The sequence below is a fragment of the Acomys minous genome (genome assembly GCF_964271855.1).
Source record: "Acomys minous genome assembly, chromosome: 3".
NCBI classification, from domain to species: domain Eukaryota; kingdom Metazoa; phylum Chordata; class Mammalia; order Rodentia; family Muridae; genus Acomys; species Acomys minous.
In genome coordinates this window covers 102,857,806-102,873,624 of record NC_140485.1, presented here as the reverse complement: position 1 = coordinate 102,873,624, position 15,819 = coordinate 102,857,806, and the positions used below count along the sequence as shown (strand labels likewise).

At 43.5% G+C, this 15,819-nt stretch overlaps 1 protein-coding gene across 6 annotated transcripts in view; it reads left to right on the top strand.

The window, feature by feature from the left end:
• Positions 1-4,397, top strand: part of ROS1 (ROS proto-oncogene 1, receptor tyrosine kinase) — a 146,041-nt gene extending 141,644 nt beyond the window's left edge. For all 6 annotated transcript variants that reach the window (XM_084777297.1, XM_084777299.1, XM_084777300.1 and 3 more), the window contains one exon: positions 1,470-4,397. In XM_084777297.1, coding sequence (XP_084633423.1) covers positions 1,470-1,780 — 311 coding nt within the window. In that variant the 3' untranslated portion in view covers positions 1,781-4,397. The remainder of the gene's footprint in view (positions 1-1,469) is intronic.
• Positions 4,398-15,819: the final 11,422 nt, after the last annotated feature.

The window sequence follows — 15,819 nt, the reverse complement described above, 5'->3', positions numbered from 1 at the left end:
AGAAGGCCAGGGTTGGAGCTCTGTGGTAATGACTTGGGTAGCATGTTCGATCTCCCTCACTGCCATGAACAAGAACAAACAAACAAAACAAAACAAAACGAAAGAGCCACATGGAAAACACAGAAAGCTCTCTTATTTAATCTTCATGTCTGCTCCGATCTTACCTATGCATGAGTACCTTGTGACCACTATTTAAAGTGGTACCTGCTCTTCTGAAGCACCAACCAAGGACCATGCATGGACTGGACCTAGGCCTCCCACACAGAGGTACCCGATGGGCAGCTCAGGCTTCATATGGTTCCCCTAGTAAGGGGAGTGAAAACTGTCTCTGACATGGACTCTGTTGCCTGCTTTTTGATCACTTCCCCCTGGTGGGGCTGCCTTGCCTGGCCTCAGTGGATGAGGATGAGATCAGTCCTGATGTGACTTGATGTGCTGGGGTGGGTTGGTGGTGGTGGGGCTCCCCTTTTCTAAGGAGTGAGGCAGGGGGATGGGGGAAGGGGAGGGAGGGTGGGACCAGGAGGAGAGGAGGGAGGGAGCTATGATCAGGATGTAAAATGAGTAAATAAATAAATAAATAAATAAATAAATAAATTTAAAATAAAAAAGAAAAGAAAATAGTACCTCTTTTCCATGCTGTTATTCTCCAGGCCCTCATAGGTCCGGTCCTCTCCACAGTCCACTTGTTTACTCCCTATCCCTTTCCATGTGAATGTAAACGCTAACAAGCAATGACTCTGTGTTATAGATAGGCAGTAACGCCTTGCTTCTGGTAGGCTGTATACTGCATGCATTATCTTAATGAACAATCAGTAAGCTGGCATGGTGGTACACACCTGGAAATTCCAGCACTTGTGAGGCTGATGCAGGAGGGTCACTCCCAGTTCATAACTAATCTGGTCTATGTAGCAGGACCCCACTTTGAGAGAGGGGGGGGGGCGAGAGGGAGAGGGAGAGGGAGAGGGAGAGGGAGAGGAGAGAGAGAGAGAGAGAGAGAGACAGACAGACAGAAAAAATATGTTATGAGACCAAGTAGTTAAATGACCAAATATAAAGGAGTAGGTAGGTACTCAGGTGCGTACATACATGGTAAAATATGACGACCGATGCAAAGGCTGTTCTACACAAGGAGAGCTTCCTGGGCCCCCTAACCTTTATCATAAAGGCAGTGACCTGTTCTACTTGCTGAAGTATATTCTCTCGCGGATTCTTTATACAGCCCTTGTGCAGTTGCACAGCACCACCCATGGTGACACGTCTTCCTCACTCCTAGAGTGCCATACACTAGAGGGCAGGGCTCAGACGCTATTTACTTTTGTCTTCCTGGCGCTTAGCTGTCCACATAGGAGTCGGCCAAGCAAATGTATAAAGCTGAGGTTGCCCCAGTTCACATACAGCTTGTGTGTTATTCTTATTACAAACCAGAGGAGTTGGATGTGTACTGTAACAACTTCTGTTTCCACTCACAGGTGAAGACAATAGGACGGCTGCCCTGAATTCAGATGATGCGATGCCAGTCGCCTTGATGGAAACCAAGAACCAAGAGGGATTAAACTATATGGTACTTGCCACAAAATGTAGCCAAGATGACAGAAATTATGAGGGTCCTCTAGGCCCTAAGGAGCCTGGGTCTCGTGGTCTGAAGAAAGACGAGAAGCAACCACATGCAGACGAAGATTTCTGCCAAGGACCACACGCGGCTTACGGTGCTCCTGGCAGGTCTGCAGGCCTGAACTATGCCTGTCTTGCTCACAGCGGATGGGGAGACGTGTCTGAGTAATAGTGTCTCATAGACAATACAACACTGAGATCAGCATCCTGTTAAGTAACTGGCAGAAAAGAGTAAAGGTGTGGGCATGGCCTATGACTCTGAATTGACCCAGAGAAGTTCCTAAGTTTTGATCTTAGTTCTGAGAGCCATTAGGTTTCATCCACAGCATCCACTTTACCAGTGGCCTAACCTTCAGTGGATTATGAGAGGAACCTTCATGCGTGTGGAAATAGGACAGATCCTAAGCCTGGGAAGAAAACATCACTGTCACTCTCCTCTGTAGCCCTTTCCTTCAGAGCATGGCACTCCCTGTTGTCTGGGATGCAGTAAAAACACCTCTGTTAAATGATTAGTGACAGGAATAGGTCCATTCAAGGACCAGAATTTGGGTTAGTTGTGGGGGAGTCTGCTGAGGACAACCTGAACTCCAGGTTACCTTAAAGAGGATGCTGGAAACAATTAGAAACACATACAGGAGGGGGCAGCCCTGTGCCATGAGAAATCATCTGGCATGCTGTTATTCCCATAAAATATTCCCTTTAATCATCACTGTTAAATCTTTTGTATTTTGGAAGCTTGGATGAGCAGCTTTAGGCATGGCATAGAAACAGGACCATGAAAATCTCTGGAGCTTAAAGTTTGACATTTTGTGATCTTTAGGTGGCATAAAAATTACCTTGTGATTAAAAAATGATTTTTAATTTTTGTGTATATGAGTGTTTGCTTGCCTGAAGGCATGTGCACCACACGTGTGCTTGGTGTCCTCAGAGGCAAGAAGGGGCCGTTGGAGCTCCTAGAACTGGCAGTACAGATGGCTGTGAGCTGCTGTGGCGAGTGAGGGAACGGAGCTGGGTCTTCTGGAAGAGTAGTCAGCCCTCCTAATGCCGACTCCGCTCTCTGTGATTTTTCTGCTACCATGAAAACTAATGTAAGGATTATTCAGGAGAAAGGAGTCAGTGGAGATCACTTGACTAACATGAATAAAGCCAATGGATCTGTTCCCAGCACCACACACATGTGTTCACACACACACACACACACACACACACACACACACACACACACACACACCATTTTTGTCTGACCTCTTTTATAACCAAAACCTAGAATACATTATTCTTAAAAGTAAGTGTGAGTGACCACACAGTGTTAGCTTCAAACTGCATGGAAAAATAAATATCTACATAAGAACAACTGAAGCGACGCTCAGGAAAACACTTCTCTTAGAAACCAGTTTGCTGTCATGGTTACACGTTTGCATCTTATGCCTTAAGTGCTGCCGTGGCTACACCTATGGGCTCGTCTGTGGGTTTGTCGGTTGCTCTTTATGGGCTATGGACTGTGACATTTACTAAAAACTACTGTGGAAGATCATAAAGCTGCTTCTATCTTTGATCTTTAACTCTCCTGGCGCCTGAGACTCTGCCCAGGACACTGGCTGAAGGTAAACGCAGAGAAGCAAATGACCTAGTTTTGGGGGTGGACAGCCTCAGACTTAAGGCGTTGGATTTGTGCTCACTATGATACACACCAACTCTTCCTTGACCAAGGCAGGATATTTCCTCTCTGCTCACGGAAGGCTGTAGGGGACAACTGTCATCCCTTTTACTAGTTCAGGTCATGAGACCCTTCCCTGTATGGATGAAGTCTTCTATAGGACTCTCAGAGTGGGAGCTGGGTCATCCTCACTCCCTCAGTGTCTCCTTCAGCAAGAAGGTAGCCCTTCCTTCATCACTCAAACCCATGCACCAAGGCTGCCCACTCAGAGCTCACGGCACCAGAGAAGATAGCAGAGACAGCAGAGGGAACCTGCCTTGGCAGGCGAGATGTGCGGACTGGACTGGTTCTGCTCTCTGGTCCTCATTGGGCCCTGCTCTATAGCCTTCCTTTCTTCCTGGGATTCTGCCTGCCACCTCCAAACCCTTTCAATAGACACTTAAACATCAGACTTATTTCTTTTACTTGTAACTTGGGATTCCTTCTACCAGCTCCATGGGTCTCTGCTTTGGAAAATGCAAAGGTATGCGAGAGGCTAACAAGAATTAGATTTGCTTTATAGTGTATTTTCACTATAATTTGACAGTAGAGAATCTGCAGCTCTCTGAGGGAGAATAAATAGACAGGACAATTCTGTCTTGGCTAAGACATCTATGTTATCAGTCAATTCGTAATGGGTACTACTGGTAGCAATATGTAACACAAAATAAAACAATGTCAGGAGATCTCTTTTGGAAACTGTGTTACAGATAAAAAAATAATTGCTGAAATGTAAACTGATTTATTGGTTACATAATTGTAATTCTACAAGTGAAAATCGATTCTGGAAAAATTAGAAAAACATGCAATGGATAAAAATGGCACATGTTAAAATGTATTATCTACTAATGTTTAATAGAAAAAACTTTTGAAAAATTTCATTTTCAAGATATCACGTGGGAATGTTAGAGATGGAAAAAAAATAATAAATGCTTGCAAATGCATAAGCTATGAGTGGTAAGGTTTTATATGAAATAGATGGCTTGGTAAATTTAATTTTCACTTGAAATTGTGTAAGGAAAAGAAATAATCTTTAAGAAAAATCTAAGTATGTTAAAAAAATGAAAAGTGCAACTTATAGGGATGGGAAGATGACTCAGTGGGAAAGGTGCTGGCTAAGCAAGTATGAGGCTGTGAGTTTGGATCTGCAGCACCCAGGCAAAAAGCTTACCCTGTGCCCCTGTGACCCCAGCCCTGGAGGAGGGGACAGAGGACACTTAGAGCTTTCTGGCCAGCCAGCCTAACTCAAACAGTGACTAACAGGTTCAGTGGGAGACTGTGTCTCAAAACAGACAAATGGAAAACTAAAAACAACCAAAAGAGATCCAGGACTAGATGGATGTGTGAACATATCCATATTACACGCACGCACGCACGCACGCACGCACGCACGCACGCACGCACGCATTCACATTCCTTAGAGTTCAGCCTTGTCAACTGAACAGAAGTTTGCTTGAGCAAAACTGAAATAAGGTTATAATTCTAATTAAAATGCTTTACTCAAGGGCTGGTGAAGTAGGTGGCTTAGTGGTAATAGTGATTGCCGCACCAAGCTTGATGACCTGGGTTCTGTCCCCAGAATCCACGTGGTGGAAGGGAGCAACCAACCCCTGGGAGTTGTCCTGTGACCTCTACAAATAAATGTAAATGAAATAAACATTTTACTTAGAAGGTTCTTTAGGAAGCAAGCCTCCTTTGCCTGGAACCACTCACTCGCCTGTCATCCCACCTCCATCTCTCTCTCCTGTGTAGATTGCGTACTTCTTGCTGTACTATGGTTTCCTAACCCCCCTATTCAGGACCACCTCATTGTTCAATTTTCTGGAAAAGCCTACTCCCAATTCTGTCACCTCTTCCATCTCAGAATTTCTGCTGTCCTGGCTGCCTTTGTAGCTCCTTTGTCAGTAACCATGTTTTTTTTCATCCTTTTTCTACCTACACCAATAAGTTCCAGTTTTCCTGAATATAAGGTGTCATCTTTTAATCCCTTTGCATATTTTGTAAGGCAAAGGAAGGCATCTATGTTTACCATGTTGTTGGGCAGGCATCCATGTTTACCATGTTGTTGGGCAGGCATCCATGTTTACCATGTTGTTGGGCAGGCATCCATGTTTACCATGTTGTTGGGCAAATTTCAGAACAATCCCTGGCCTGCAGATCATATAGGGACATCAGAAAATTAGTGTAAAGCCAAAGGAATGCAGGAAGAGCCTTTCAATTCTGAGCTATCTTTGGAGACTGAAATAGATGGATTTAATTAATTAGTTTGGGGTTGCTTTGAGGTGAGACATTCCAGAAGAACTTGAGGTGATGGTAAGCATGTAATGCAGGAAAACTTATTTTCCATCCTGTTTTTCCCCAGTCTCAAGTCCTCAGGAGAATACTTATGGTCTATGATAAATATCAAGGAGCCCCTGGCTTCTCTTTGACACCCTCTCCCCGTGTCGGCTTTCTTTTTGAAGTCTGCCAGGGATACATAGCACCTGAACCCAATGACCTGGGGCACCATTCCCAGGTGTCATTGCCTTCAATCAGAGGAATTAAAAGAAGCTAAAATGGACCCTCTAAACATGAGTGTAAATATATATTTTGGGGTACGTCCATCCAGGCTCTCATTTTTAACACATACAAAAATGAGACTTGGACATATAGTAGTAATTAGGCATCATGTAATGAAGTTTCAATACATGCGCACACACATACTGTCCTCTAGGTTTGTTCTTTCGTGTGATCTTATTTGTATATCTTGAGTAGTTGTGCATCGCTCTCCTCCTAGCTTTATTTACTTGGCATCACTGTAGAGTTTCCCCCTCATATCGTTGAAAGTTCATCATAAATGTTTCTAATGGTTGCATACAGTTCTGTACAATGGATATACTATAATTTCTTGCTCCTTTGAAGATGCATACATTCAGGCATTGTTCACTCATTCAGTGAATAATTTTTGAGTGTCCAGCAGGTGTTTTCAAGGCAGGAGTAGGGGTGGGTGGGGAGTAAACCAGTGGAAGTCTCTGCCTCTATGTGCATTATACCTTGGCATTCTAGTTAAAGGAGGAGATGCCATAAGCAAAGAAGAACAAAAACAGCCGAGGAGTAAACCCAACGTGCCACAGTGTTACAGGCTCCAGATGTCCCGCATTCAGTGAAGGGAGCACCATTGAGAAAATCCTAAAACAAAGGGTGGGATATTTTGATGATCCCTCCACCCCCGCCAAAGAATTTTAGCTTACCAGACTCACCTGAACCCTCAGAATGTGTAAGTGCCCCACTCCTCTCCAAAGTAATAGCATAGTCTTTTTAGGGGACTCTATGAAAGAAGCCTGCCACTTCCTTCCCAGCTACCTGCTCACCTGACTGCCAGGTGGAACCCTTGAATTAAAGCCCATCGGAGCTTGGTGCAGAGCATGTTGCATCTGAAGAAAAGAATTCCAAGGGCTAACCAACATATGCTGACAGGAGCTAGGGAACTGTGGGGAGCGAGTGAAGTCCTGAATGGATGTGTACTGTTGACACAGGCATAGCCATATCAAAGACCCCAGTGCCTTACACTCATGGGCCTTGCAAAATCTGCCCAGGTGAAGCTTGGAGGAAAAGCGAAGCCTTCCTCTGGTCTGTGTGTGGATGTTGATCTTGTGTGCTGAAAATGTCCACCGCAGCTCTCCTCCAGATGCTCACTGCCCAAAGACTGCCACATGGCTGCTCCTGCTGAGGGTGGCTAAGCTGCCTCCTCATTCTGCTGTATCTAATAGCCCTGCCTCCTTGTTTATCTGCATACAAACCGGTGCCTCCTCCGTTAGCTGTATGCAGTAACCCCCACCTCCCCATTCAACGTTATATAAGAAACATGCCGAGCTTCCAGCTTGCTACGGATTTTCCAGCAGAGAGTCCAGACCAGCCAATCCCAGCTTTTCTGTCCACATGCCTGTGGGTCTGTCATTGCTTCACTCCCTTGTTGCCCCTAGTAAAGGTCCCAGGTAGGTGTAGGACCCAAGACACACACGGGTTTGGCATGGGATGGAGTTAGAATTATGTTCTAAAGCTGCCTGGTGAAGGTAAGACTGTACAAGCAAAAATTCAATCACTGGGTGAGATTTTCCATGAACTAAACACGAATTTCATGACCTGGATAAAGATCCAGGGAGACGAGCCATGTGTGTGGCCTTGGAAATCCGGAGCCAATGAAAGCCAATGCTATGCCCTGTAGGAAGGAAGGAAGAAGAAGGAACAAGTGGGGATGATGTAATGAGCATGTGACATGAAGTCAGAAGACCGTCCCAAGCACACACATTTACCATGTGTAAGTGTCTCTGCTGCCTTCAGGTCCACCTAAGAGTTATAACTCCACCGTTTGGTTGTTCTACTTGTGAGTTTCTACAGGTCCTACACACTGATCTTCATAGTGGTTAGGTAACTTTGTAAGCTTACTTACATCCCCACTAATGGTGTGTGAGCATTTATCTTTCTCCAATCCCAGCTAGCATTTGTTGCTTGTGTTTTTGAAGATAGTCATTCTGACTGTGGTGAGATGGGAGCTCCACAAAGCCGCTTCTTTGTTTGTTCTTGCTGTTGTTAAGACAGGATCTTAGGCTGGAGAGAAGGCTGGTTAGCTGGGTGGTTAAGAGCACTTGTGGCTCCTGCGGAGGACCTGGGTTCGGTTCCTAGCATGCATAGTTGCACACAACTATCAGTAACTCTGGTTCCTGGGTCTCTGATGTTTCTTTCTGACCTCCCTGGGTACCAGGCATGCACATGCATACACACATGCAGGTAGAATACACACATAGAATACAAGAAGAGGCAAGGTCTCATGGCCTTGAATTCCTGCCCCCTCCTTCCATCACCTCCCAAGGTATGGGATTATAGGTGTGTAAATGTCCATGTACATGCTGGGTAAGGTTGAGTGATTTTTCAGCTTTTATTGGACATTCCTTCCTCTGAGGACCTGATGTCCAATTCATTTGCCTATTTGTTTTTTTTATTGTTCGGTGTTCAGCATTCTTTATAAAGTCTAGATATTTGCCCCTCTATCAGATGTGCAGTTGGCAAAGATTTCCTCCCGTTATGCAGTCTCTCTTCTCCCTCCGGTGATGGCTTCTTGTGCTGTGCAGAAGCCTTTTAATTTCCTGCACTCTCATCTGTCAATTCTCCGCATTATTTCCGGAACCATTACAGACCTTTTTAGAAGTGGTTTCCCTGTGCCTCCTCTGGGCAGTTTTTGAGTCTTCTATTAGGGGCTTTTATCCATTTGGAAATGATTTCGCTACAGGGTGAGAGATAATAAAGTTTTCTTGTGTGTGTTATTTTGGCTTTTTAAACACAGGAAACATTGTAGCCTGTGTTGTATAAATGGGAACGATTCCTGAGAGGAAGAAGAACAAAGATGCAAGGAGGGAAGACGCTGCTGAAGGAACGTCTTTGAGCAGAAGGCACAGACTGAGGGTCCGTGCTCACGGGTGACAAAAGGATACTTGACACCATTTGGCTCCTCCTAAGTGGGACAGGCTCTCCCAGCTCCTTTCAATAAGAGGGTTTTCTTTACTGAAGCTGACTTTTCAGATTTTTTTCTCTTTCAAGGTGTCCTCCAGATCTGAGGTCAAGCTAGATTTTAAAGTTTGTTCATACGTAATTAAATAAAGCACTTCACTGCAACAACTCGATTTTTCTGCGATAGCGGATGCTACCTGCTCAACGTGGTGACATCAAGTTTAGGGTAAAAGAAAATGTTAGGAGTCAAGAGTGTGACAGAAGTCTGCGGCACTGTGGCAGACTCTTTAATCCTGAATTAGAGATGATGCCATTATTTAGGTGTCAAATAGGTAGCACAGATGATTGACAGGAGAAGTCACCACCAAGGTGTGGCTGCTCACTGTGGTCTAGGGTGGAGGCAAGGCTCTGCTGCAGAGGAAAGCCTTAACTTTGGAACAACCTTTGGATTGAGGGAGCCATGCAGTTTTTTTTAATATGGTGGGAGGTGGAAGCTTATAAAAACCCTTCTGTGGGGTGAAAGACCGCTGTCAGCTGTCATTCAGGCAGGGCAGCAGACAGCTGTAATGTTTACATTTAGGTAGCCTGGTGATTTCCGGCTATGTATTATTGCCCGAGATACTACATGATGGTGAATTTATACCAAATACAAGGACGTGATAGCTTCTCAAAGCTTCTGAAACGTTTCTGCAGACACGAAGGAGCTGATAGCACCAGGTATAGACCAAGAAACCAGAAGATAACATGCAAAGCGTTTTTTAAAATGTATGGAGCCTATTTTGCATCTTCTCGTGTCCCAAGTGCTGAAATTGCATGTATAAGTGCCCCCATGCCTGGTTTATAATGTGTTGGGAATGGGACCCAGAGCTCTGGGTATGCTAGGCAAGCATTCTCTCAATTGAGCCACACCCTCGATCCTATGGTGGGGAGGGGTTCCACGATCACCTTGAGAGTTGATTCTAGTTAGAACAGTAATAATTTGAATAGAATTGAGTTCAAGTCAGAAATCCAAAACCCACAAAAATGTATTTGGAAGCATCATGACCTAAAAAATGTAAATACTGTGAAATTGATAATTAAAAAACACATTCTGTCTTCCTTGTGTTGCTGTCCTGCAGAGGAGTAGTATTAGTGGCACCTGTGTGTTCTGCCTCATTCTCCTAAGACCAAACATTGACATTAGCTGGTGGCACAGGTGTAATGTCACAGCTGTGAAATGGTGCTCATCTTGCCTTCCGTTACATTTTATATATCAAGAAAAGCAGGAGAGATGGCAACACTCGCGGGTGAGTCCTGTTTCTAATGACATTAACTATCCAGCGACCAACTCCATAGTTTCAATGAATCGAAAAAGAAAAAGGTTATCACTTTTGCTTATCTGCTAAGTAGTTGGGGATTGTTAGTGGAAAACCATGAATGATTCTTTTGGGTAATTCAAATGGAATACAATTTCAATTACTGGATGGTGAGTTTATATCCTCCTGAAAACTAGGAGAAGATTATCTATACTTAGCTCCTCCTCAGGGTGTGGACCCATTTTCCTGATCTTTTCTACTTCATTAAAAAATCCTGAGTGGAAAAACGTGTTTTAAAAAGCCATCCTTGAACAAGGAAGATGAAACTATATCCTCTGTCCTCTATGTTTCTTACCCAAATGTCATTCTGAGTGTAGGGAAGAAACTGCCTGAGGTAAAACAAGATTTCATCAAGAAAACCAGGAAGAATTACCCTAACAACAGAGCGATTCTTAGACACCAAGGTCCATAAAATAGCAAACACAGTGGGGAAAAAGTCAGCCGTACAATGCTGGAGTAAAAATATACTGTTGCTTTCAGGAGAGGATTATTTATTGAGAGAAATACAGAGGGGAAATGAAATGAGATTATGCCCAGCAAAATAAGGAGCAATAACACAAAGTCATTAGGTTTAGCTTTCCATCCCACTTCTCCGTAATACCATTCTTGGCACTAGGCCAATGAAGCGGCTTTAAAGATAAGGTCAAGGCTGCCGTATGAAAACTGAGTTTGTGATACCTTTGTTAACAATCTCCGTCATAAGTGTTATTTCTACCAAGTGTTAGCTTAAAAGCTTAAGAGCCTGGGCTTTTTTCCTCTCTTGAATGAAAAGTACTTTTGTTTGAAGTATTCTAATAAAGCTTTCAAATGATAAAGCCAATGGAAACATTTCCTACTAGTAAATGCAGAGAGTATAAAGTACAAACTCCAACACTAATGTTGATAAAATCTGGCAATTAGTAAATAGATTATTGGAGCCACCCAATTATTGACAAGAACTCAAATAATAGTTTTGTTTTCTGAATTCAGTGTACCTTTTAACACCAATTTCTTTTGTGTAAGGATAACTATATGTTCATTAATACATTTTTGACAGAAAGCAGAAGTAATCATGAAAAGAATGGGCTGGAAACATGGCTCATCAGTTAAGAGCACTTATTGCTCTTACAGAGGACCCAGGATCTATTCCCAACACATGCCTGGTGGCTCAAAAGCACACATGACTAGTCCCAGAGGATCCAATACCTCTTTTGACCTCTGTGGGCACCAAGCATGCACATAGTGGTCATGCATGCATGCACATAGTGGTCATGCATGCATGCACATAGTGGTCATTCGTGCATGCAATGCAAAACACACGTGTAAAGTAAAAGAAATGAAAATTTAAAATGTGTTTTCTTTTTTTAAAATCTATTTTATTAATTATTCACCTTACAGCCAGTCATAGCCCCTCCCCCTCCCTTCCTGGTCGCCCCCCTCTCCCTATTTCCCTTATCCCCCCTCCCCTACTCCTCAGAGAAGGGGAGTCATCCTGGGCCCCGTCCCAGTATATTAAGTCACATCAGGACTTAGAGCATTCTTTCCTCCTGTGGCCTTGCAAGGTAGCCCCGCCAAGGGACAGTGAAGAGAGAATGGCCTGAGAGAAATCCTTTCACACATATAAAAAAATTTATTTCTTTATTTATTTATTAAACAAGATTTCTATGTGAAGCCCTGGCTATTCTGGACTCACTTTGTAGACCAGGCTGGCCTTGAACTCACAGAGCTTCACCTGCCTCTGCCTCCTTGAGTGCTGGGTTTAAAGGTGTGTACCTCCACACCTGGCTCCTTCACACATTTTGAAGCATCAAAACTAGTTTTCTATGAGATCGTGAAAACAAAACGAAATAGGAAACAGGCAACTGCTGTTTGGGGGTAAAGAACAAAATTCTAGCAAAGAGAAGACTTTAGTCTAGGCACCTTAACTAAAGGAGACTGCTGTTTAACCAGTATATGGAAAAACTCACAGAAACATTATGGTCTGAGGAAAAATTGATGCTCTTGTGAAAATGTCAGGTTGTTTTGTTTGATTTGAATTAGTTTTCCTAGGTGAAAAATTTCAAATGCACAGTAATATGCTTTATGAAAGTAATGGATATTCTAGTCAATTCTATATATCTTTGCACATGTGTAACTCTAAAGATTTAATACAAGTTCTTCAGCAAAATCATTTGGTTATTTTTCTAACAGGATGTGTGTCTATGGGAAAGTGAGCTTGGCTCAAGTGAATCACCTCTGCAGTCAGTGCTGCTCTGCCTGGGAGCAGGGCTTGGAGGTCATGGCTGGAAACAACTGAGCGTCCTTCTGGGAGGCTGCCTTGCCTTTTTAGGCTATGAGGGTCTCTATGTTTAGGGAAACATGATTGACAGCCCCACTCCAGTTCCAATTAGCACTCTATAATTTATTAGCTTCTGCTTTCAGATTATGCTCTAACTTCACAAATATTTCAACCATGGAAACAGCAGCTATCAAGTGTCTGTTTCCTGATCTGGCCCTTTGGGGCTGGCATGAAATACAAGGAAATAACAGTACAGTTGGTCTGTCAAGTGAGAATAATCATTTGTGTCTGTGCCTGTCTGAGGGCAAGAGGTCTCTGGTTTCTCTTTGGTGTGTGTGTGTGTGTGTGTGTGTGTGTGTGTGTGTGTGTGTGTGTGTGATATGTGGATAAATAGGTTCTTCCTGCGAAGATTCAGGGATACAGTTTTTGTATTACCAGACTTTATTTATGAGTGATGAGAAAGGCCCAGTTTCAGAAAATATGAAAATCTTTTGCTCGACCATTTTGCTCTTGTGACTATCATGGCCTCCATTACACACAGATGACCACTGTAGCAATGACACTGTCATTATAATTCCAGATTTTAGGAATATATAATAATATATAAAACTCTAGCAAGGAGAAACAGAACATGGGCAATTTGATGATCAAATATGAACTACTTGTTTTTTAAATGATTTTATAAATTGATCTCATTTTTAAAATTTTGTTTAAATTCCTTCAAATATCTTTCCACTTTTATCTCATGCTGTGACCACATTCTAAGAATTGTATTCAAAACTGATTCTTTGGGAATGGCATTGACATGGAAAGCCTTTTTTGTCATCTTCCTATTCTTCTAACTCACTGAGTGCTTAGTAAGAACTTGACTGTTTCCTATGGCACAATATCTTTGGGTGTCTTTGCATAATTTCTAAATCTATGAAAAAAGGAAATTAGAATAATGTTAAGGAGTTTCTTCCACTGAAACAACATGGCACAGAAAATACAGCATCTATCCTGAGCAAGTGGCCAGAGCAGCCTTTAGTCAGGGAATACAAGTCCCTTCACCCACCAGCTCCCATCCACCCTGGGAATCAATCATGTTAGACTTTGCCACACGTTGAAATAGAACTTCGGGGGGGGGGGGAAGTGAGACAGCATTGCAACTCCTTTTTCAAGTAAGGAATAGAGCAGATAGGGTTCTCCTAGCCTGCTGAATCCATTCTCAGCCAGAGGGCAATGGGCAAGAGGATTACTTGGTGGTGGAAAGTAGTCTCTCCCCTTTTCGTCACCTCTTCCTCAGCTCAGGCCAAGTGCAGAGGGAAGGCTGTGGGTGAGCCAGACATAATGCCAAGGATGGGATTGCTGGAAAATCTAAACTTTCTCAGACCCTCAGCCAGGTGTAATAAGACATTAGCACCACATATGCTTTTTGTTGTGTAATCATTCATTTTCATATACTTCTTTCTGCAACTATTAGAACTTTTGGGGGGCTCTATTAATATTAATGTTAATATTAACATTAACGAGACTAGCAGGAAAGTTCTTATTTCACATTGAGACACGGTGGCCTTAACAGCGTGCCAGCTGGGGTGATTAGTTCCAGCGTTCGCTTCAGTGCTCCCATTACACGTTAGGTAGTTCTAGATCGGCTTGCACCTCTACTTTGGGACGGTATAAACCAGAATGAAACACCGTTCCTGCCAGGTCACTGGAGCCTGGGCCTGCCTCAGCAGTCTGTCCCAAAGGCCAGTTCCAGTGAATGAGTCTCCTCACGGGCAACCCGATATTCAGGTCAGATGCAGCTTAGGTGATTTCAGCAATCCAAACCTCGTGGCTGGGGAGGTGCTCCCGTGGGCTGTGATCACAACCCTTAGGACTGCCAGTGCAGATGGAGCACAGGTAAAGTGCCTCTTCCAACGGGGCATACACAGAGAGGAGGCGCCTGCCAGGGCAGGACCCGGCTGCTAGCTATGCCTCCTCCTCCTCCTCCTTCTTCTTCCTCTATGGCATATTTAATGCCATATCTCGAGAAGCACACAGGGACTCCATGCATAATATTTATGCTTGAATTTACCAGTGCCCTGTGCCAGTGGAACATGGATTAAAATAAAATCCACAGAGAAGTCCAAAGTTAATTTTAGTTATTGCTTCAGTGTCCAGCCCTCAGTCTCTTGCAAGTCTTGTTTATGTTGGGTGTGAAGAACCTGAGAGCAGTGAAGGCTGTTAAATACTGAAATGAATTAATAAGCAGCTGCTCTTTCCTGGAGAAGAAGAGAGACCTGCACCCATCATAATAGTTAGTCAGGTAGTGCCATTTGACGGAGCTCAGGCCTCGCCCGGGGATTGCTCCTTTGAGCTCCGGGAGTCTATGTGTTCTTCGACCTGTGCTTTTGCATCTCTGCCTCTTTTTCCTTCCTTCACTCTCTACTGTAGCAGATGAAAGTCAGCTCAGTGCTGAGCAGCAAAGAGAAATAAGAGTTGTGAGAGGCAGCGATTGCAGAGGGCGACAGTTTAGCCTCTGTACTTGCCCATCTGGGTTTTCACCTTGACTCTACCACTTAAGACACCTTATGACTGAGTAAGAGACTTCCCTTCTATATACCTAAGTTTCCTCAAAGTGAGAAGGATATCATAATAAGAAATGCCCATAGAAGATGTTGGGCTCTTAAACAGGGCTGGCTAATCCATCCACAAAGTCCCTGGAGTTCATGGCCCATGATGAACAATTTAACATTACTCATTTTGTTACCACAGAAGGATGGGCATACAGTACTTTCTACTGGCATAAAAATAATGGCACCATTTTTGTGTTGATCAAATTTGCTTCTTGGCTTTCCAAAAGACAGTGGAAGTGGGTGGGAAATCGATAGGCTTGCTCTCTGATTTCACTGCTTCTTAGATTACAGTCCAAGCTATACCATCCTCACCTCTTACATTACAACGAAGGCCAAGATATATGCTAAAATAGTTATGCTTTATCAGTGCACGGGGGCAGCCTGAGCATAATACAGACCATTTCTCCTAGGCACTTTAGTGAAAGAATACAAATAGTTCTGGCATCAACAAAAATAACAAAAGAGCTACCAATTAAAAAAAAATCTCCTTTTGATTTGGTTTCACAGCCTATCTTTTAAGATATAGAATAACCGATAATTCAAAAACCACCTTAAACCAAAGGCTGCGTTGTCTAGAGTCTAGGATTTAAGAGCTACAGTAGCTCTTTCCTGCAAATTGATAATTCTGTAGGTGATCAAATAATCCACTGAGTGGGATTTCCTGACTACTGACAGATGAGCCCTTAGCTTCATTCAGGCACGGTTTCCTCGTGTGTGTGTGTGTGTGTGTGTGTGTGTGTGTGTGTGTGTGTGTGTGTGATGGCGGAGCCATACCTAACTTCTCATTGTAGGTGAGGGGTGAGATGCAAAGGTGTT